The sequence below is a fragment of the Manis pentadactyla genome, chromosome 16 (assembly GCF_030020395.1).
Source record: "Manis pentadactyla isolate mManPen7 chromosome 16, mManPen7.hap1, whole genome shotgun sequence".
Lineage (NCBI taxonomy): Eukaryota > Metazoa > Chordata > Mammalia > Pholidota > Manidae > Manis > Manis pentadactyla.
The window spans coordinates 36,488,068-36,512,021 of NC_080034.1; the positions used below are offsets into that span (position 1 = coordinate 36,488,068).

Here is a 23,954-nt window from a genome sequence, read left to right on the forward strand (position 1 = left end):
AAAGTAGGACGGAGTGTTGGGGTGTTCCGGCTTTGGGTGGGGCTGCTATTTTAAATAAAGTCAAGGAAGCCTCCCTGAGAAGATGACTGTAGAGCAAAGCATATGTGTCTTTCAGGCAGAGGAATCGAATCAGTAAATGCCAGCGTCCTAAAACGCATGCATGCCTGGTGTGTTCAGGGAACTGCAGGGAAACCGTCATGCATCAAGTACAGTGAGAGGGAGAAGAGGTGGGGACAACGTCAGGTTTTGGGCAAGGGGCACAATTTGTAGAGAGCCTTGTGGGCCACTGTAAGAGGTAGGCTTTTATGTGAGTGAGATGGGAAGGCACTTGGAGAGTGTGGAGCAGAAATACAGGAGGACTTGGTCAGAAAAGGATCAGATTGACAGCCGTGCTGAAAACTGACTTCATAGGCAAGGAAAGAAGTTTGAAGGAACCAGTTGTCCTGGCAAGAGGCAAGGTGGGACTGGCTGTACTGGTGAGACATGGTCAGATCATGGATATCATCTGAATGTAAAGCCAGTGGGATTGGCCGAAGAAAGGTTGGCTGAGAAACGGGAGAGTAGGAGGGGCACTGGGGATGACTTGGAAGGTTCCAGCATGTGCAGGAGTAAGGGTGACGTCATTCGATGAGAGGCCTAGGGCTGAAAGGGGAGACAGGGTGCCCTTGTAGGGTGTGTGAGGTTTGAGGTGGCGACGGGTCTCCGAGGAGGTGACGCTGAGGGCGCCCTGAGCTCTGCTCACCTGGGGTCAGGAGAGGAGGCAGCTGGAGATAGAAGTGGGGGCGCTGTTAGCATGTGGCCCATGTTTAAAGCCTCAGAGCAGGTGAGGTGAGCAAGGAGGTGAGAGTAGGTAGAGAAGACCTGGTCCTCAGAATTTCTCATGTTGAAAAGATGAGGATTCAGGCAAAGGAGACCAAAAAAGGGGTTGAGGCTCTACAGGCAGGAACCCAGAGAGGGGGGCACCCTGAGGCGGCCGTGGCCTCAGGGGAGGCTGCGCACGGGTGGCAGACGGGTGAGCGGGCAGGGGCCTAGGTGGTCTGCAGGCTGGGGCGCAAGTCCGCCAGGAGTGGGATCCAGAGAGGGTGAGAAGGGAGGAAATAGGGGAGCTCAGACGGGGGTGGCCAGCCTGGCAGGGACAAGGGAGATGGGAGTCTTTGCGTGGCCGGAGAGGGTGGGGTCTGGTGGGCAGCGGAAGGGGAGGCGGGAGGTATGGGCACAGGTGCAGGTTGGTAAGGAAGTGTGGTGGGAACCTGAGGAGTATTTGATTATTTTTAAAAAGTGAGAAAATTTGGGTTTTTACACATAGATATTATCCAAGTATGTTGTGGAGTAGGGTTGGAAGTAATTAAATTAAATTTGAAAAGATTCAAAGAGTTCATTTCTCCTTTTGTAGAATATCGAACATTCTTATTTCATATTGTTACTGATATGTCAGGAAAGAAACTGCATAAAGATATTTTGTGACTAAGTCAATAAAATGAAAGATTCCAGTGAAAGTTCTAGGCCTTTTGATTCTCTCCCAGTTAGTCGTTTGAATGTAGCATCAACAGGAAGACAAAATAAATCCTGCCTATCATCATGTTTACCTTTCAGCACAGACCACGCAACCATGGGCTAGTTTGTACTTTCTTATAATATACCCATTAAAGAGCTTAAGTCCAAGCTCACAACACACCAAGAGCTGGGGCGCCCACAAAATAGAACCAGGCACTAGAGAGTGAAGAATATTGAACTCTTGGCACCATACCATGCATTCTTCATAAAGCTATTACTCTATAGGCCAGAAAGCATAGCTGAGACATCTAATACAAAGTAAGAAAAACAGAAACCTTGACAAAATGAGTAAGCAGAGAATTATGATCCAAACAAACCTAGAAGACAGAACCCCAGAAAGAGGGCTAAACAAAACAGAGATCACCAATCTTCTTGATAAAAAAATTCAGAATAAAAACTCATAAACATGCTTATGGATTTATAAGAAAAGTATTCAAGATCTCAGGGAGGTCTTCAACAAAGAGATAGAAGATCTGAAAAAGAGCCACTCAGAGCTGAAGAACACAGCATCTGAGGTGAAATATACAATGGAGGGATTTAAGAGTAGATTAGAGCAAGTAGAGGAGTCGGTAAATGAAATGAAATTAGAGAACAGGAAAACAAATAAGCTGAGAAACAGAAAAAAACCGATTTCTAGGAATGAAAGAATGATGAGAGCTATGTGACAAATCCAAATGAAACAACATTCAGACAATAGGGATACCAGAAGAAAAGAAAGACAAAGGGATAGAAATCTCTTCAAGGAAATTATTGTTGAAAACTTCCCTAATCTGGGAAAGGAAATAGACACTCATGTCATGGAAGCACAGAGGTTCCCTAAGAAAGGGAACCCCAGGAAGACAACACAAAGACATTTAATAATTAAAATGGCAAAGATCAAGGAAAAGGAGTGTTGAAAGCAGCCAGAGAGAAAAAATGTTAATTATAAAGGAAATCCCATCAGGCTATCAGCAGACTTCTCAACAGAAACCCTACAGGCCAGAAGGGAGTGGCATGATATATTTAATTTACTGAAAAAGAAGGATCCTCAACCAAGAATCCTCTACCCAGCAAGATTATCCTTTAAATTTGGAGCAGGCATTAAACAATTTCTAGATAAACAAAAGTTGAAGGAATTTGCTAACACTAAGCCAGCCTTACATGATATGTTAAAGGGACTACTGTAGACAGAAATGGTCCTATGGCTAAATGGCTTATTAGCCCACAGTAAAGGTCGTAGACCAACCAATACCAAGCAAGTACCAAATTTAAAACAAAACAAAACAGGCAAATTACTCACAAAATCAGTCCAGGGATACACTAAAAGTGCAGATTATGACATATAATAAAATATTTATAGGAGGAAGAAACTCTATTTCAAAGTTTGTGTTTAAAATTGAGTAATCAACAATTTTAGACTATTATAAAGTAAGGAAGCTATCCTTGAACCTTTGGTAACCACAAAACTAAAGCCTACAGTAAATACACATACCAAAAAAACACAAATTTTTTAAGAGAGAAATCCAAATACAACAATAAAGAGAACCATCAATAAAAAGAGAAGAGTATAAGAGAGGAAGAAAGTAACATAGAGGAGCTATAAAAAACAGTCAGAAAACAATTAATAAAATGGCAATAAGTACATATCTATCAACAATCACCTTAAATGTGAATGTGAATGCACCAATCAAAAGACATAGAGTGACAGAATGGATAAGGAAAGAAGACCCATCTATGTGCTGCCTACAAGAGACTCACTTCAAACCCAAAGACATACACAGACTAAAAGTGAAGGGATGGCAAAATGTATTTCATGCAAATAATAGGGAGAAAAAAGTAGTAGAAGTAGTAGTACTTATAATAGACAAAATCAATTTCAAAACAAAGAAAGTAACAAGAAACAAAGAAGGACATTGCATAATGATAAAGGGGTCAGTCCAACAACAGGATATAACCATTAAAAATATTAAAAAAAAAAAAAAAAGAGCTTAAGTCCAAATCCAAGTTAATACTTTACAAGTAAGAAATAATAAACATTTCAATGTTCATGAAAGAAGTAATGAGAGGGTTTTCATAAAGCCTTTATGTATCTTTTAAACTTATGTTTATTTCTTATGCCATTAAAAAATAAGTCAGGACACTGTGGTGTTACACAACTTGGTCTTTTTCCACATCTAGTGACTGATATAAACTACCCGTGCAGACGAGAAACCGGAGGAGGCAAAGCTTCATGTCTGAGATGGGAGATTTGAGGCCACCTCCCCAACCCCTCCCCCTTGGTAACCACTAGTCACTTTTCAGTGTCTGTGAGTCTACTGCTATTTTGTTCATTTTGTTTTGTTTTTATAGTCCATAAATAAGTGATATCATATGGTATTTGTCTTTTTCTGCCTGGCTTATTTTGCTTAACATAATACCCTCTAGATCCATTCATGTTGCAAATTTCTTTTTTTATGGCTGAATAATATTCCACTGTATATATGTACCACCTCTTCTTTATCCATATGTGTATTGATGGACACTTAGGTTGCCTCCATATCTTGGCTATTGTAAAAAATGTGGCAATAAACATAGGGGGGCATATATCTGTTTGAATCAGGGATTTTGTTTTCTTTGGGTAAATTCCTAGGAGTGGAATTACTGTGTGTATGGTATTTCTATTTTTAGTTTTTTGAGTAACCTCCATACTGCTTTCCACAGTGGCTGCACCACCAACAGTGTAGGAGGGTTCCCTTTTCTCCACATCCTTGCCAACACTTGTTACTTCTTGTCTTTTGGATAGTGGACATTTTAACTGGTGTGAGGTGATAGATATCTCAGTGTGGTTTTGATTTGCATTTCCTTGATGATTAGTAATGTGGAGCATCTTTTGATGTGCCTGTTGGCCATTTGTATTTCTCCTTTGGAGAGATGTCTGCTCAGGTCTTCTACCCATTTTTTAATCAGGTTATTTGTTTTTTCTTGGTGTTGAGGTATACGAGTTCTTTATATATTTTGGATGTTAACTCCTTATCAGATAAGTCATTTACAAATATATTCTTCCATACTGTAGGTTGCCTTTTTGTTCTTTGCTGTACAGAAGATTTTCAGTTTGATGTAGTCTTACTTGTTCATTTTTTATTTTGTTTCCCTTGCCTGAGGAGATGTGTCCAGGAAAAAATTGCTCATGCTGATGTTCAAGAGATTTTTGCCTGTGTTTTCTTCTAAGTTTTATGGTTTCATGTTTTACATTTATGTCTTTAATCCATTTGAGTTTACTTTTGTGTATAGAGTTAGACAGTAATCCAGTTTCATTCTCTTACATGTAGCTGTCCAGTTTTCCCAACACCAGTTGGTAAAGAGGCTATCTTTTTCCCACTGTATATTCATGGCTCCTTTATCATATATTAATTGACCATATATGTGTGGGTTTATATTGGGCTCTCCATTCTGTTCCATTGTCTGTTCACATGACAGTACCATTTTATATAGGCAGGATCCTCCTGGAGAAAAATCTTTCTTTGGTTTGAAGACCAACTTGGTTTCTTGAAATTTGATAATTCTTCTCATTAAGCACTTATTGTGAGATCAGCATTGCCTTTGGTGGAGAAAATGAATTAAAGTCTTCACTCTTTTACAAACTGCTTTTGTGAAAGACCAACAAACTTTTAAGAAGTAACTTTTAAATCTAGCACTAGTTACAAAACAAGGTAAGTTCTGGATGTGATCATTGGACAATAAAAAAGATTAGTTAGAGTATATGGAAAATTTAAATCACCTTGGATAAATTATTTTACTATTATAATGTCTTGGTATTTTAAGATCTGTAAAAGAAATTTGAGCTTCTGAAATAAACTGGGATGCTTAGTTACTTTCAAGAATACAGAGTTTATTCTAGAATGGTGTGCATTTTGGCCAGTTTATTTTCATATAGATTATACACATGTATTATTTAAATTATGTCTAATTTTTATTTTATTTAAATTTATTTTTATTTAAATTTAATTTTATTTAAATTATGTCTATGTTTTGTGATAGTAATTGGAAATCTGAAATACAGTTTGATTTCTTCTCTGAAGATCTGTAAGAAAATGATAACCAATTCTCATAATCCAGATTATATATTTGAAGTAATTTGCCTGATAGTATCAGTTTTCAAATTTTCTTATAAAGTATTCTTAATATTTAGTAATCATACAATATACTTGTTAATAAAATACTTGCTTTTATTTTCTTACTCTCCTTTTTGGTTAGCAAGTTAATCTTAGCTATACCAGTTAAGTTGAAGTTAGTCTTGGTGTTCTGAGGCTATTTCTAAGATCAGGTGGTACTGGTCCTAGCTTTAAAACATCAGTTGTTACATTGGGCTTTCTGAGGTTGTATTTGCAAGTACAACATAACCTTTGTAAAAGTGGCCAGTCACCAGGACTATGGCGGTGGTTAATTAGACCTGCTACCAAGGGGAACCGGGAAGAGTGTCCAAGTCGGCCTAGACATGTTTTTAGTGTCTTAGACTGAACCTAGAGCTGTGTTTTTTCTCATCAGTATCTAAGCTTAAAACAGTAGCTAGCACATAGTAGGTACTAAATATATATTAATTCAAAAAATAAATGAATGAATATCAAAATTACTTTTTAATTTAATTGAGGTAATCAATATTTAGCTATTGTTTTCTGTAGCTATTGTTAACTGTTATCTTGAGATGTTTTATTTTATCTCTTCGTCAAGAGTTTGTACTTAGTGGTAGGTATTTTCTCCTCCCCATTAATGAATTTTTATTGCTGATAAAACCAATATATTTGATATGTTTCAATACTAATGTTTAATGAATGCCTAATACAGTGTTACAGCAATTAAATAATCCCCATACTTTGTACAACTAGCTGAACAAGATTAACTTGAATGTTTCTAGGAAGGTCTTTGCAGAAGTAGTTTTCTGAGGGAGCTGTGCTGGATGTTTGAGTTCCTATGGGCCTGAAATGCTCATTGAAAGATTGTTCTGGGCACACACAGCACACCAGCCCTGGCTGGCAGCTGCCTGGGGCCCGGCTCTCTCACAGTACCTGTGTACCAGGGAAGCTGACAGCCTCGGAACCCTGGTATAGGGGGGAGAGGTTGCCAGTTTACACTTGTGTGCCAAGGTACATGTAACATTCTTTTTATCAGCAAGGCGAGGATCTGGCCAGGTGGAAGAGTAGGCAAATTTGATACATCTGTGCTATCCTCTTACCCCAAGTAGAGTTTAAGATTCTGTGGGGCAGGGATTTATGCCAGTTTTGTTCACTGTGCTATTCCAGATGGCTGTTGTCCTATTGCAAAGCTTTATGAGGCCAGCTCATGTCCCTTTTTGCTCACTGATGTATCCCCAGCACCTCCCAGTACGTAGCACATATAGGTGGCTAAATAGAAATTACCAGAACAAATGACTGTGGAAGGCAGTCTTGTAAGCGTCCTGCTTACCCTGTACAATGCCTCTTTTTTCCTTTTTGGTATCTTATTCCAGTTTTTTCAGCCAAACTTTAAATTACCTTCAGCTAGCGCTCACTTTCTAACAGCCTAGTTAATAAGCTGTAAGCCGCTGTCCTGTGTCACAGCTGCAGCCCATAGGGTGTAGCCTTGGAAGGTTCTGGTGAGGCAGGTGACGGCTCGTGGGTTGTGGTGTGTGGATCTGCCCATTCTGCTCGGGGTCCGTGGTCCTTGTTGGACCTTCAGGAGTCGCGGAGAAGGATGCATGTGGGTTTGCCCGTGCCTGTCACTCTGGCCTCTGGTGCGTCCACTCACACACAGCTTCCTGCCCACGCGCTCCTCGCCCTCTCTTTAAAAATACCACTTGTCAAGTACTAAGAACGAGCTAATTTTCAGTTGGTGATGGGGTGTTATAGAGCATTGTCTCTTTTCCTGAATAACTTGAGGAATTTCAAAGATTTTAAATTTGCTTCACTAACCCCAGTAATTCTTGTAGTTTTCCCCTTTGTATTCCTGTGATGCACATGTGGTCAGCCTTTAATGTGTTTGAAGTTTCTAGAGCCTTAGCCTTGGGAATTATGACTGTCTTTTAAATATTTCATTTATAGTCTTTTTAAGTACAGTACTCTTTGTATGCAAACAGTCTCAGTAAGTGTGAATGTTGATTGCATGTGTTTTCTGAATGATTTTCTGGCAACAAATAGTAACATGTCTAGAAGAACCTTGTCTTCTCTTGTGGGATGAATAAATCAGACTTAAATGATTAATGAAGGATAATTTATGTTATAAATATTTAGGATTACAAAAACAGTTAAGTGAACCTTCATGAAAAAGCAGGTTTTAGATTCTAGTGAGTTTTGCAATAGGTAGAAGATAATAGTTATTTAGTGGGGGAGGAAGTGAGGTCCACAGCTTCTCTAGGCCCAAGTGTATCATCAGCTCAGAGTTAGAATAAGAGGTCCAGACAAGAGTCAGGGCCGGGGTCGGTGGCCGGGGGTCACTCGGTCGTGCTGCTCTCCGGCTGGAGGTCACCTGAGCGCGGAGTCCGGGGTTGAGGAGGGGGCATCCTTTTCCTTCAGAATGTCACAGGCGCCACTCTGTCGGCTCCCCACTTCCTGTGCTGCCTGCGCGTTTTCTTGCTCTTTTTTTTTAAAGCACTGTTGATATACATCTGATGTTGCTTTCAAATATACAACCCAGTGGTTCACCGTTTCCCCACATTATTAACCCCTTGTGCCGGCTAGTGCGGCTACTGTCGGTCAGCAGAGGACGCTGCTCCGGAGTCACTGGCTGTGCCCCGTGCTGCACTGCTGTCCCCCTGACCAGCTCACACTGTCACTGTGAGTTGCTGTGCCCCTTCATCCCCTCCTGCCCACCCTCTGGCCCGGTGCCTGCCAGTCCCTTCCCAGTGTCTCCGAGTCCTCTGCTGTTTGCTCCTTCTGGCCAGAGCCGTTTGGGTTCCTGACCTCTGGGCTGTAACTGTTTTTCCCTTCCTCTTTTCTCTTCTTTCTCTGGAAGCGTGTAGCATCTTCTCTGTATTTGTGCTCTTCTGAAATCTGACCATGTATCTTTGTGTGCATGTCTTTTTCCAGTTACTGTGTTGAGGACTTAATGGGCATTTTGGCCAGACTCTGGGAAATCATGTCTTTCAGTTCTGGCAGATTTTCTTTGAATATTTCAAAGCTTTCTTCCTTCTGTTTTTTTCAGGGGGGGTCAGATGTCTGTTTTTCCTGGTGTTTTGATGCTGAATCTTTTTACTCCTCTCATTTTTATATCTTTTTTCCTTCTAGTTTTTTTCCCCCTACTTTCTTTTTTCTTGGCTTTCTGAAAAATTGCCACAACTTTATTTTCTATAACCCCCATGAATATTTTATTTCTGCTGTAATGTTATCAAAGGAAAATAATTCTGACACTTGCTAAAACGAAAAGAAGGCTTTGTTCCGGACTGCTGCAGTGGGGGGGTATGGTGCGCTTGCACTGTCATGACCAGGTGCTGTGGACCGGGCGGCCTTAGCAGGAGCAGTCCATCTGTTTCCAGGCGCCGGCGGAGTGCGGGGTCAGCGGCCAGCCATTGGCTTCTGCTCCAGGATGGCTGCTGTCTTGGCGTGCTCACATTGCTCGTTGTGTGCCCACTGCCGGGCTGCTAGGCACGCAGGGGGGAGGGACGGAGAGAATCTGCTGGGTGCCTTTAGAATGGTGATCTCTGTTTTACATCACTTAATCCTCATAGCAATTCTGTAAGGTAAGTGGTCTTACCATGTATAGGTAACGACCAAGATTATGATCAGAGAGACTAACTTGCTTGAGAGCTGGTCAGATAGTGGTGAAGCTTAGTTTCAAGGTTTTAAGACCTTTCAGCTCTTCCTGGTCTCCCATCTCCTTTTCCTCTTCCCAACTGTATGAACATTCATTCATTCACTTAGTAAATACAAATTGCCTGCTCTGTGCTGGGCCGTGGGAACACAGTCCTAAGTCCATGCCCCGATGGAGCGGGAATGATGGGATCGGATTTACCTGTCAGTCAGATTTTTGGTGACCTGTACAGATGGGCAAGAGGCAGCAAAGAGTTACAGAAGTCCTGGTGGGAAGCCGTGTTGGTTTCGGCTAGGACGGCATAGGAGATGCGGAAGTGGGTGGATTTGAGCTATCTGTTGGCAGTAAATCTGACAGGATTTGGGGGGTGATGAGGATTTGGAAGGAGCCAGAACTGAGCACAACTGTAGGTTTGATTAGGTCTGAGTGCTGTGGCCGCCTTTATTGTGGGAAGAACAGGTGGAGGGCGGTGGCACAGGTGATAGTGTAACAGTAACAGTGTCACATGAAGGGTGGTGGCACAGGTAATAGTGTAACAATAACTGTTACATGTGGGGTGGTGATACATACAGGTAAATAGTGTAACAACGGTGTTACATGTAGGGTGGTGGCACAAGTAACAGTGTAACAATAACAGTATTACGTGTTAGAGAAATGCACCAGGAGGTGTCCGGTAGTCAAGTAGGCATCTGGGAATTTAGCAGCATTCTGGGCTGGGGAAATCAGTTAGGGCATCGCCCACATATAGACAGCATGTAAAGCACTGAGACTGGATGTGATCATATGGGGTAAGTGTGTACGTATGGGTGGTGCTGTAAGTCTGAAGCAGTGCCCCTGATTCCCTTCTGTGGAGAATCCTCATTTTTCCTAACTCAGAGTTATATTTAAACTTGATAGCATTTGCTGCACGTGGAAAGCAGATCGCACTGTGTAGCTGTGGCATGGAGGACATCAGTCCTCAAACAGTGCAAATATCCAGTGGTTAGCAGCTTTTTGATTGAATTATATACCAAATACCCTTGACTTCCATGAGAGACTAGACCTGAGAGGTTCCACATGGGGAGACCCCGATTTGAGAGTGTCACATACGCAGCAAGTTACTGCACATGCATCGACTCCTCTTTAAGTTTAGATAAGTAATGAAAAGTAAGTTCCCACTGAGATGCAGAAGCATCTGGGATCACTCACTAGCTGCTTTCTTGTTACACGTTAATGTCATAGAATCTAAGCCCACTGAAATTACATATTTTATGTAAATATGTGTAAAGTTACATATTTTACTTATTTAAAATTAAATATTTCATAGACCCTTTGGGATAGTCTCAAAAGACAGAATTGTAAATGTCAGATCTGAGAGTACCAAGCATCAAAGAAGCTTTATAGGGACACTTGAAAAATTAGATGAGCATTCACAATAGGCAGAAACCAGAAACAATCCAAACGTCCATCAACAGGACAACAGGTGCACGACCGTGCTGCAGTCACTCAGTGGGCTGGCGTCCCAGTGACACAGTCGAATATCAAAACATTTTGTTGAATGAAGGAAGCCAGACACAAAGCATACATACTCTATGACTTTATTTGTGTAGAGTCCCAGAACAGGTAAGAACTAATCTATGATGACAATAGCCAGAACAGGGGACCCCTGTAGGGGATAGGGATTGACCGAAGGAGGCCTGAGGGAACTTTCTAGGGTGATGGAAATGTTCTGTATATTGATAATGACATACATTGAATGTTTGTTACGGGGGTATATCTGTTTGTGCAAGTCATCAACTCATACACTTAGGAACTGTACCGTTCACAGTATATAAGTTTTACCTCAATGAAATAAAGAAAACAACAAGACTGCATGCCTAGTGGTTCTGTGGGGGAGCATGTGGGGAGCACAGGGTGAGGCGTCCCTGTGGTCTCAGATTGTCAGGGGGAGTTTCCCAGAGGCGGTAATCTCTCACATCTCTCATTTTTATTCCTTCCACTCTAAAGTGACTTACTGTTCAACTCTTAGCTGACGCCACACAATAAACTGTATTCCTGGGATGACTATTTAATTTATTGTGCAATCCAGAATAGTTAGGTGGTAAAGGAGAGGGCGTCATAAATGACACTGGTACAACAGGTAGAAACCGGCTCTTTGTGTTTCTCTACCGCTCAAAGTGAAGGACTCCACTGCAGGACAATTGGAGGAAGAGGGTGGTGAGCAGGTGTGTCCTGAGGGCGGGGCAGCCTCCCCTGGGTCCTTCTCTGAGGGTGGATAAAGCAGGGACAGGGTGCAGCAGGATGGCAGGGGTGGGGTTACCTGTGGCAGGTATAGACATGTGTTTCTGTCGATTGTGATTTACATGTTAACTTCTAAAATATATGTTGTTTTTTTTATTTCCAGAGTTAATCATGTTGGTTTATTTGTTCCTTTGAAACAGGAGATACTAGCTCTCTTCAAAAATGGAGGACGGGAAGCCCGTCTGGGCACCACACCCTACAGATGGATTTCAGATTGGCAGTATTGTGGATATTGGCCCTGACAGCTTAACAATTGAACCCCTGAACCAAAAAGGCAAGGTGAGTTTCCCAGAAAGGTTTCAAAATTTAATTTCTCTCTGTAGGTGTCTCCCTTCTTAATGAAGTAGATATTCCTGACACAGTAGAGGGGAAAGCAGTTTTCTGGGGAGTGAGTGAATCTTAGTTTTCTACTGAGTCTTAAATACCCTAAGGAAAAAACTGATGTGTGATAAAATCAAAAGAAGTTGAGCCTTTCATGATCACATTCTTAAGAAATAGCTATATGATAAAATATAAACATTTTTATTCCATATTACTAAAGTTATGAGTATATCTGTGATGTATTTAACATGTATTCAGCGAAAATAGGAAACGGATTATGTCATCAAATTTTCCTTTTTGTTTCAGCTTGTAGATGTCTGTTTTCTTAGCTTTTTATTAAATTTATTAAATGTAATTGGAGTAAATATATTTCTATTTAGTAAAGGTACTTTAGTCTTAAACATACCCTCTATTATAATAGTTTTTAAAACAAGCAAACTTTAATTTTGTACCCATGCTGTTTCCTTTTACGCTTAGACAGTCTAGGCGGCATTAAAAAAGGGAGTTTGGGGAAAAAGCTGCCTGGGTCTCTTTCACTCTTCGTGGGGACTGAGGCTCTGTTATTGTGGGAGAAATTCACAATTTTCAGTTTAATAAATATTCCTGTTAAACAGGTCTTGCCACTAAATCAAATTTGTTGATGTCATTTCTGTTTACTTCAGACTCTGTAAATGTTCATGAATAATTTATATTCTGCTGAAAAAAGGTTAATGCCGTAGGACTGCCATCCTGTGGGAGCCTTAGAAAGAAAAGGTGGCTCTCCCATGAGGTCTTTTTGCAGAGAAAACTGCTGTTACTGTAAACAACCCAGAAGCCTAAATGCATAATGTATTATGTGCCATGTTAGAGGGGACTGACTGAGGATGCCCTTAGGAAAGAAAGAACAAAGTGTTTCTAGGTCTTCCTTTAATTTAATTTAATTTATTTATATTTTTAAGGTATCTTGCTATACAATCTTATGCTCACGTTTCACAGGAGCAATGTTGTGGTTACTAGATTCCCCCTATTATGAAGTCCCCACCACATACTCCATTATAGTCACTGTCCATCAGCATAGTAAGATGCTATAGAGTCACTACGTGTCTTCTCTGTGCTGTACTCCCTTCCCTGTACTCCTCCCATATTATATGTGCTAATCAGAATGCCCCTTAATGTCCTTATCCCTCCCTTCCCCCCCACCATCCCCAACCCCTTTTCCTTTGATAACCACTAGTCCATTCTTGGGTTCTGTGAGTCTGCTGCTGTTTAGTTCCTTAAGTTTTTGCTTTGTTCTTATACTCCACAGATGAGTGAAATCATTTGGTACTTGTCTTTCTCTGCCTGGCTTATTTCACCGAGCATAATACCCTCTAGCTCCATCCATGTTGTTGCAAATTGTAGGATTTGTTTTCTTCTTATGGCTGAATAATATTCCATTGTGTATATGTACCACATCTTCTTTATCCATTCATCTACTGATGAACACTTAGGTTGCTTCCATTTCTTGGCTATTATAAATAGTGCTGTGATAAACATAGGGGTGCATATGTCTTTTTGAATCTGGGATCTTGTTTTCTTTAAGTAAATTCCTAGGAGTGGAATTCCTGGGTCAAATGGTGTGGAGACCAGCTCCACAAACCAGGTGAACCTGAGAGGAGTGGATGAGGAGATTAAGGGAAACACAGAGAAAGATATAAGAAAGACACGGAAACCAAAGTTGAGATCAGGAGGTTCACTGACTGTTGGTGGCAGGCAAGTGACGCAGTTTGATTTCTGAGCACAGCTTATATAGACAGGCTCACAATTATGTCACTTCCGGGCTGATCTCATATCCGGTACTGTTGCTTCTGCTTCTGGTGACACACTTCTGGGGTGATACTGCTTCCAGGCCTCCACAAAATGGTATTTCTGTTTTTAGTTTTTTGAGAAACCTCCATATTCTTTCCACAATGGTTGAACTAATTTACATACCCACCAGCAGTGTAGGAGGGTTCCCCTTTCTCCGCATCCTCGCTGTCATTTCTTGTTCCTAGTCTTTTCTGTGTTGGCCATCCTAACTGTGTGAGGTGATATCTCATTGTGGTTTTAATTTGCATTTCCCTGATAGTGATGTGGAACATCTTTTCATGTGCCTGTTGGCCATCTGAATTTCTTCTTCAGAGAATTGTCTGTTCAGATCCTCTGCCCATGTTTTAATCAGATTATATGCTTTTTGGGTATTGAGGCGTGTGAGCTCTTTATATATTTTGGATGTTAACCCCTTGTCAGATATGTCATTTACAAATATATTCTCCCATACTGTAGAATGCCTTTTTGTTCTGCTGATGGTGTCCTTTGCTGTATAGCTTTTTAGTTTGATGTAGTTCCATTTGTTCATTTTTGCTTTTGTTTCCCTTGCTCAAGGAGATGTGTTCAGGAAAATGTTGCTTATGTTTATATTCAAGAGATTTTTGCCTGTGTTTTCTTCTAAGAGTTTTATGGTTTCATGACTTACATTCAGGTCTTTGATCCATTTGGAGTTTACTTTTGTGTATGGGGTTAGACAATAATCCAGTTTCATTCTCTTGCATGTAGCTGTCCAGGTTTGCCAACACCAGTTATTGAAGAGGCTGTCATTTCTCTATTGTATGTTCCATGGCTCCTTTATTGTATAATAATTGGCCATATATATGTGGGTTTATATCTGGGCTCTCTATTCTGTTCCATTGATCTATGGGTCTGTTCTTGTGCCAGTACCAAATTGTCTTGTATACTGTGGCTTTATAGTAGAGCTTGAAGATGGGAAGCAAGATCCCCTGCTTTATTCTTCCTTCTCAGGATTGCTTTGGCTATTTGGGGTCTTTTGTACTTCCATATGATTTTTAGAACTATTTATTCTAGTTCATTGAAGAATTCTGTTGGTATTTTGATAGGGATTGCATTGAATCTGTAGATTGCTTTAGGCAGGATGGCTATTATGACAATATTAATTCTTCCTACCCACGAGCATGGGATGTATTTCCATTTATTGGTATCTTCTTTGATTTCTCTCAAGAGTGTCTTGTAGTTTTCAGGTTATAGGTCTTTCACTTTCTTGGTTAGGTTTATTCCTAGGTATTTTATTCTTTTTGATGCAACTGTGAATGGAATTGTTTTCCTGATTTTTCTTTCTACTAGTTCCTTGTTAGTGTATAGGAATGCAACAGATTTCTGTGTATTAACTTTGTGTCCTGCAACTTTGCTGAATTCAGATATTAGTTCTAGTAGTTTTGGAGTGGAGTCTTTAGTGCTTTTATGTACAATATCATGTCATCTGCAAATAGTGACAGTTTGACTTCTTCTTTACCAATCTGGATGCCTTGTATTTCTTTGTTTTGTCTGATTGCCATAGGTAGGACCTCCAGTACTATGTTGAATAAAAGCTGGGAAAGTGGGCATCCTTGTCTTGCTCCTGATCTTAGAGGAAAAGTTTTCAGCTTTTTACTGTTAAGTATGATGTTGGCTGTGGGTTTGTCATATATGGCTGTTATTATGTTGAGGTACTTGCCCTCTATATGCATTTTGTTGAGAGTTTTTGTCATGAATGGATGTTGAATTTTGTTGAATGCTTTTTCAGCATCTATGGAGATGATCATGTGGTTTTTGTCCTTCTTTTTGTTGATGTGGTGGATAATGTTGATGGATTTTCGAATGTTGTACCATCCTTGCATCCCTGGAGGTCTTCCTTTGATTAACAAGTACCTGTTTGTCCTTACAATGCAGTGCATTTAAAAAAAAAATGAAACTTAAAAATAAGGTCCATTATTTTTATATATTTGTAGTTACAGGGGAGGAACAACTTTTCCCTATACTTTTGGGTCTTCACAAGGCAATGGAGAGCTGAAGTGACCAGAGCAGAAAGCTTTTACCCCTTTTAAATAAGGAAACAGTAAATTTGTGAAGAATTAAAAGGACAGAGGGCTTGGCCTGGGGCAGTCCACTGCGGAGAAGTGGTTGGGAAGATGGCGGTTAGTAGGACCAGACTGGTTTGTGCAGATTTCTCTTGGCCCGGTTCCCTGTCCCTGGTGACAAAAGCCTTCCTCCTGGTGCTGGGGCTCCTTTCCCAGGGAGTCCCGCTCCTGCTTCGGGAGGGAAGCGGCGGGCCAGAGCGGCCACTGTGTGTCTGCTGTTTCTCAAGTTCCTTTAACTTTGAAGAATGACTTTGCCAGAGGAGCGGATTGTGGGGTGACAGGCCTGGTGAGCCTTTCGTTGTCCTTCAGAGTCTTTGTTAGTTTATATTTGTTATATTTTATAAGCACTATAAATCAGAAGGCAAAGTGAAACAAAGTATATTTCTTAGGCATATTCTGTTATATCTGCTGGTGACAAAATACTTCAGTTCAAGCCTAGAAGAAACTTGATTTATGGGTGCATGCTTTCTCATATTTTAAATATTTCATGTACTTCCAATTATTATTATTGAGTTACACACATAGAACCAATAAAAGCACTTAAAATTCAAATCGTGAAATCATAAAAACGTGTGGGTCTGTAGGTAATTTTATCAGCTAAAGTCGAAGCTTCTTTTTGCAGAAATTCTCTGAGGGCCAGCAGACTCCCGGCGCTGGTTCTGACCTGCCCACACGCCCCGCTCTCCGATGGCTCTTAGCACCTCGTACAGGGTCACGACAGCCCTGTGATTAAACAGACCTGTAGGAGAAGCAGTCCTTTGCCTGGGTAATTCATGGTCTAGAGATCATCACCTTTTGAAAATTAAGGAAATAAGTACACAAGTGATGGTCAAGTTGAGAAATACAGGAGGGTGATCAGCCCTAGTGAGGAACATGTCTTTGATGATAACAATGGCTTTTCAAGTGTTTGGACTGTGACCCATAGTAAGAAATAGACTTAATGTTGCATTAGGTATGTGTAAGTGTGTGAACATATGTTCATAAATGAAAGAGTTTCTCAGATGAAATATACTTCCCACATGTGATGCCTGTTGATATTTCCTAGTATCTTCTGTTTTGTTAATGGTGCTGTGTTGAGCCTCTCAACTGATTACTTGCCTCATAACTGCAGCAGTCTGGCCTTCAGGGTAAAGCCCTGTATGTGCAGCCCGCATGGGCCCACACTTCCCTTTCCCTGTCTTTGGTCTTACCTTCTGCGGCAGGGTGCTTGGCGTCATTGTCCCTGGGCTGCCTTGCTGCAGAATGCCACTCTCCTTGGCCCTTTGCTTAGCAGATGCTTGTTCATCTCCAGACTCTGATTGAGACCTCCTTTATTGAACATTTCCAGATGTCCAATCTCTCTGTCCTCCTCCCATGCGACAGAATTTACCATTGGCTACCCTTTCCTTCAAGGAGTGTGTCTTGCCAATGGGTTTCAGCCCCGGGCAAGTTCACTATGGATTCAATGTGACCAAAGAATATGACAGCAAAACGTTCTCGGGGTGAGAGGGTTATACCCAACTTTATTTCCAGGTGGCAGGTCAGTCACTAAAGTCCCATTCACTCACTGCGAGTCTGCATGCAGCAAGCCAGTCTCTGCCTCTGGGCCCCTCTGTCCGCACAGCTGTCCTCTGGGCCTCTGTCCTCGGTGCTGCCATCACTCCAGCCTCTGCTGTGTTCTCTTGCAGTCCTCTCTTGCTCGTGTCGCACCCAGAGCACTGGGCAGAGCTCTTTGTATTGCCCACAGGTGTGCAGTGAGCTAGTCAACCAGGGCCAGGTAAGAATCCTGGCCACAGGAACTCTCATTCTATCCACAGAGTGGCATGAATTGTCTCCTGGAATGCTTTGCTGGGGGCAGTGGCTTGCGCCCTCGCCCCATCGGGTGCAGCCCTCTCGAGTGCAGAGGGTGCCTCCTTGTCCCTTTGTCTCTGGAGCTTGCTGACTGTGTCTGGTGGGTGGTCGAAGTTTCCTGCTGGTGATCAGCGTGCTGGTACGTGAGCTGCTCGCAACAGGAGAAAAAGCCTCCTGTCTTTGAAAGAAGACAGTCACCCTAATGTAACAAATTTCCTTTCTTGCTGAGTAGATGGTGAAGGGGAGAAGAAGATGGAGACTGGTGATAATTAGAGGGAAGAAAAAGGAGGGAAAGAAACTACTTTTTAGGGCTCACAGCTGGCCTTTCAGTCCTGCCTCTAACCTTCGCATCCTAGGAACTCTGTGCTCCACCTCTTCCCCAGTTTCTGACCTCCTGGGGCCTCTTTTATTTCACATGGCTTCTAAGAGGATAGAACCAACACCTGGAATCCGGGGGTCCTGACCCTTGTTGCCACAGCTGTGAACCTGAGCGTTATAGGTATAGAATGTCAGCAGTTACTTCTGAACGCACTTCCCCGCAGAGTTAAAAATTGTGGATTGTTTTGTATTACCACTAATACAATTAATGTACATTATGGATTTGTTCTGATTTTGTGATCTAGCCTCTATACTCTTCCATATCTGTAATATAAAGAACATGTGTACTGGGTTCTAAATAATTAGCTTTCAGAGTTTGAGGCCCTAACAGTTTTCTGCCTTGGGTATGACTTTGAGTTGCAGTGGTCCCAGCAGCCTTTCTTTTTCTCTGCGAACAACAGCAGCAGCCCTTTTTTTGATACTCTGGCATATGTAGATGTACAGATATTATCTTAAAATAATTGAGCAGTTTTTCCTTGGACTTTTATTTGATATTGGTGGAAGCTCTGACCACAGGAGTAACTGTAATGGTTTGAGAAGTGTAAATTAAAATATAACTGTTAGAATGGCATGGGTAAAGTTTCATTCTCTTTAGATGTAATTTGAGATCATTTCTTCTATCTTACAAGATGCTATCTTAATTCTAGAGTTTTACCGTAGCATTCAAGTGATACAGTAAATACAGACTTATTCATGGGTACCTATAATTTTACAGACCAAATAGTTTTGGATACTGTTTATATTTCTGACACATTCTGTACAGAAATTTGTGTAGAATCTGTTTTACTCAAACTATAGAATTAATTAAGTAATAGTCTTTTCTGTTGGTACAGCTAAGTGATTATTTTCCTTTTTAAAAACAAAACTATATACAAACATTAAAAATTTTATTTTAAAAAATTTGTTAAGTATAGTATGCCTATGTAAGTTTAATATTAATATACTTATTGCTTAGTCCCACTCTAGGTGTTGGAACATAGGATTTTGTTACTGATGTATATTATTGATTTCATGTTCATGGTAATACTGGGTAATTACTTGAGTAAAGTTTAACCCTACTTGTTAAATAGTAGGATTTTGTATTGTATTTTAATGAAGAGCATATTGTTGCTATTATTACATTGTGTGTGACCAATTAAGCTCTTTTATTTTCCTTACTATTTATAAACTGCCAGATTGATGAGCTCTTGTTCTGTTTGTTAGACGTTCTTGGCTCTCATAAACCAAGTGTTCCCTGCAGAAGAGGACAGTAAGAAAGATGTGGAAGATAACTGTAAGTATCAAGTTAAAAACCAGTTCTCAGCACAGAAAAGGAAGCTGCTGCTCCAAAAACTAAGTTAGCGGTTATAGTACTAGGCACACCCTGCTGGTTCAGAAGAACATAGCCTTTTGACGTGAAGGCTCACATGAATGCAGGGGCCCAGAAGTCCTAAATTAGTTATCGCCTGGCATTTGCACTTTGGCCAAACAGTCCCTTGAATGTCCTTTTTGTGTCCCTTAGTTGTGTAAATGTGGGGGATGGTAATAATTTACTCTGCTGCCTGAGCTAAAAATCGCTTGTTAACAGTTTTGAAGGTTATTTTGAACCTCACCTAGAATCGGATGATTTTTAAAGTAGTGTATATGGTTCAGTAATTTGGGAGTTGAGTCAAGAAGGACCCATTTAATGTCACTGAGGGAAACAAGCATCAAAAAAAATACTGTGTAGTAAGTACTAAATGAAAAATTGATTTTGGAACATTAAAGCACAACATTAATTTGACTTATAACTGTTTTGGCATGTTCGATGCCAAAAAGAACTTAATCCAGTGAACAGGCCATGTTTATTCTTATATTTTCAAGATTAAGCAGTAAACATATTTCATTTTTTATTTGGCAGTATTTAAGAATCGTGTCTAGTCATGGCTTTCATTCAAGGTATCTGACACTAAAAACTTCATTTAAAGAAAAAAAGTAAGAGAGAGGAATATATTACATCCTTATTGGTCTTCTCTGGAGCTCCCATTTGAGCGAGCCTGTGAGGTCCCCCGGTGCATGTGTGAATGGGGCAGTGTGGGACAGGGGAGTAATGGGGGGCTGGGGCTCAGATTCTCACTGTGCTCCCAGGAAGCCGTGCGCCTGTGGGCGACTTCTCTCTCCTCTTCAAGCTTCTCATCTGTAAAATGGGAGTAATAGTGTGTATGTTGTATGCTTAGTGATGGCTTATTTAAAATGCTTGGGGTAGCACCTGACTTCTAACCATCCCTCAGGAAATGGTAGCTCTTACTATTAGTGTAAGAGATTGAAGGAAAATGTGGAGCTTCCTCTTTTTTTTCCAAAATTGCTGGGGAATTTGTCTGATGGGATAATATTTTTATGAAGAGCAGTCAGATATCAATAAAAAGGAATGAGATTCTGCCATATTCAAAGTGAGAGAATTCTTCTCCACTAAAACTTGTAGGGTATTCAGAAGTAGGAATTAATCCTTTTCACATTTAGAATATGTGAATTTTTTCATCTTTATATCCACAGGTAGCCAAACATGAAAAATGGTTTTGAGTCCATTTCTTAAATTAATATTTTAAAACATTCTCCCTGTGGTTTCGTCTTGGTACACTTGGCTAGCCCTTCAGTCTTCCTGGTCTCAGTGTGCCCTTGCTGCCGCTCCAAGGTGTTTTCCTCTGATGACACCAGGCGCAGCAGTGTCCCTGGGTGGGCGCTGGCAGCCCTCAGCACACAGTAGCGCAGCCCTGCTTTAGGTCCTTTTCTGAAGCCGCACCGTTAATGCCGCTCTGGTCATTGAGTTCAGAACAGGGGCTTTCCAGCTGAAGAAGTGCCATCATTTCTTATCGCTTTGGTCTGAGGTTTGCCGCAGAATCTCTGTCCTCTGCCAGGTGGCACAGCATTGTTTCTAGGGTCTCACGGGGATGTTTCTAAAATACTTTCCTCTTCTCGCATCCTGGTCCAGCGTGACGGTTACAAGCCTGGTGTGTGTGGAGCGTTCGGAGCTGTGTGGTAAAGGTGCTTTGAAACAGATACGGGGTGTCTTCTGATAATGCCCTGATAATAGAGCAAGATTTATGTCTGCTTTCAGCTCTGGGCTTTCTAGGTGGAGATTAGTATGTTAATTTTATCTTCACACTTGACTTCTGGGTCTTAATGCCAGAAGAAAACAATTCAGGGAATGCGAAGTCAGTAATTAATGTAATATCATTTTTTGTGTGTTGAGTTTAAAGCTGTTATTAGTTACATGACATACAGTATTCTTCATGAGTTATTAGCATTAGAAAGTGGAAATAATATAGACTGTAATATTGGAGAGCATCCCTGAAGCTCCTGTGCAGTCTCTTTTCCAGGGACGGGGTGACTGGTGCGGCTGTGACTGTAGCGCTGACTGGCTTCTGCTGTGCTCTAGCTGTGGGTCGGCTCCTTTTTTCTTCCTCTTAGTGAACTGAACTGTAATGAGCAGCAGGGTCTTAAATAATCAGGTGACCCCCCTAGTCAGAGCCCTAGATTTAATAATTACATCATACTCGCTCTTCATTAGACACTTTGGTATGCTTGGTGTATATTTATTAAGCCAAAATGCTTCTTAGAAAGTTCATGAAGAAACAAATGTATTTATTGTCTTATTACACATCTTGTTTCTAAAATTTTAATATTGAATGTAGTTATGTCTATGAATAATCAGGCAATAAAGGCTAACAGCTCACATAAGGGATCACATGTAAGTGGCCATGCCAAGTAGCTGGCTGCCAGGAGGGGAGAGCAGGAGGGCACTCGGTGGGGCAGGAGGTCATTTCTGAGGCCCTGGTGACAGCCCTAGGCCGTGCCTTTAGGGGATGCATAGGCAGTTGGGACTTAACCACTTCCCATTCTGGCAAACTGAGGGTGGAAAATATTTTCCTCTGTCCCCCCTTTGCAAGTCTTCATGAAATGGAATAGTCTGAGTAATATGACTTAAGAGGAAGACCCTTTTGTCCAGATTCTTACTGTCATCAGCAGATTCTTCACCAGTTAGGGATTTATTTAGTTTAATTAGCAGATATTCCTGCGAGGGCTGGCGCTGAGTGTGGAAGGTGGTGAAGAAATGAGAGCAAACAGTCACTCACATGTCGGGTTCAGCATTCGTTGATCAGCTCTCCAGGCGAACTGCATTGTGGGATTAGGAACTCTTACTTAAAGGAAGCAGAGAGACTATCCTATACCAGCCAGTTCAGAGGAAGGTGAGAGACCGGGGAGGGGTTCAGCGTCGTGCTTTGATTGAGACAAGGCAGCATGCAGACCAGGCTGCTGGGACAAGGGTAGGATAGGTGGTCAAGACCCAAGCCAAATGCGCCTGCGCTGCCTGCCTTCTCCACATCTTCCCTCGATTGAAAAGAAAGCTGCTGTTCAGCTGTTAGAGGCCCCACCCACTTTTTACTCTGTCCACTGTGCCCTAGGTGGCGTTGCAGAAAGTGAGGCATGTGTGCCTGGGACTGGAACGGCCGCGTTCCGCAAGGACGGAAGCGTGGGCGGTCTTCACGGAGAGAGGGCCAGCAGGAGGCTCTTGTTCTCAGTTGCCTGGGTGTTGAGTTGTGGGCATATATGCAGCCTCAGCGAGGGGTCAACCAGCCAGCAAATGAGTCAGGCAGAGTCCTGCCCTCGGGGGCCTGGGTTAGCTCGCCAAAACTAGACCAGTACAGAATGACTACTGCAGTGCTGGCAGTCTGCGCTAAGTGCCCTAAAGAAAGTACACGGAAGGCAGCTGTGGTGGTGCTGTTGGTCTTAATGGGGAAGGATCATCTGTGAGACAGGCTTTGAACTGACTTGAAAGGACAGGTGGATTTTGGGACCTAGAGATGTAGAGGAAGAGCCCAGTGCATGAATGGTATTTGGGTTTGGTAAATAGTGTAGTCTGCCTGCAAGTGAGACCCTAGTAAAGGGAGTTGTGGAAAATTATATGAAAATGTCAGTTGAATGCAGGCTTAACATGAGACTTGAATATGGATTTTGGTAGTTGATGGGAGACCCACTGATGTTTTTTGAGGAGGAGAAAGATTTAATTAAGGCCCTAGTTCAGTTAGATCGATGTGCCAAGCAGTCTGGATTAGAGAGGAGAGAGGCTGAGGCAATAGACAATTATGAGGCTATTAGAATTACAAAACGGATAAAGAAATCTAACTGGGATGGGACAGTAGAAATGGAAAGAAAGGAGAGACATTCAGAGATTCAGGTAAGGCTAATTTTGCGTGCCTACCTCACACCTGGTACTCTGGTATGCTTTATGACATGGTATAAAGACTTGGAAACTGGTTTAGAGCAAGCAGGGGGAGAGAAGATAGATGCCCCTAGGACTGACCGAGGTTTGCAGTCCTGATGACTGGTGGTGCCGGCAGTGGAAACAAGGTGGTTGGGGAGAGGATGGCTTGTCTGCTCTGTCATGAGGTGGAGATGCAGGAAGGGGGGGCCCAGGGTTGGAGGGCAGGGAGAGTGGGACAGACTATGTCAGAATATAGTATACACTCAGATACATAATCAGGGTGATTCAGATTAAGATAATACTGTTTTATTTACTTTTTTCTTCAAAGATATAATGATTTACAAATTTTATGTCTCAGGTTAACTAATGTATTTAAATGAAGCCACACTCCTCCATAATATCAAAGTTCGATACAATAAAGACAATTTATGTAAGTATTTTACCTGTGGTTTATGATTTTGGGGATAATTATTTTATATGCTACTGTTTGTTTTTTTAAGCTTGAAATTTTCTAACAGGAAATCATACTTGATCTGAGCCTGTTGAAAAGCATGTAAGCTTCATGAGGATTGTTCTTTGATTTACTGCTCTGACAGGCTTAGAACATGCATGGTATATTGTAGGCACTTATAAATATTTGTGGAATGAAGTAATGAATTCATAACATCATCTAATATCTTCCAGACTTAAAAATGTTCAGTTTGGTTGTTTAAAAAAATTAATTG

The 23,954-nt window shown here is 41.4% G+C and overlaps 1 protein-coding gene across 10 annotated transcripts in view; it reads left to right on the forward strand.

The window, feature by feature from the left end:
• Nucleotides 1–23,954, forward strand: part of LOC118928364 (unconventional myosin-VI-like) — a 72,448-nt gene that overhangs the window by 24,295 nt on the left and 24,199 nt on the right. For 3 of the 10 annotated variants that reach the window (XR_005031203.2, XM_036917453.2, XM_036917454.2), the window contains exons 1-3: nucleotides 3,553–3,839; nucleotides 11,712–11,850; nucleotides 19,212–19,281. Coding sequence is in view for 3 of the 10 variants with exons in the window: in XM_036917453.2 (XP_036773348.2) it covers nucleotides 11,734–11,850; nucleotides 19,212–19,281 (187 nt within the window). In the remaining 7 variants the exon portion in view is untranslated. Of the gene's footprint in view, nucleotides 1–3,548; nucleotides 3,840–11,308; nucleotides 11,496–11,515; nucleotides 11,600–11,711; nucleotides 11,851–12,845; nucleotides 16,087–19,211; nucleotides 19,282–23,587; nucleotides 23,660–23,954 lie in introns of those variants that run through there. The other 7 variants (XR_008994389.1, XR_008994390.1, XR_008994391.1 and 4 more) reach the window with 7 other exon arrangements.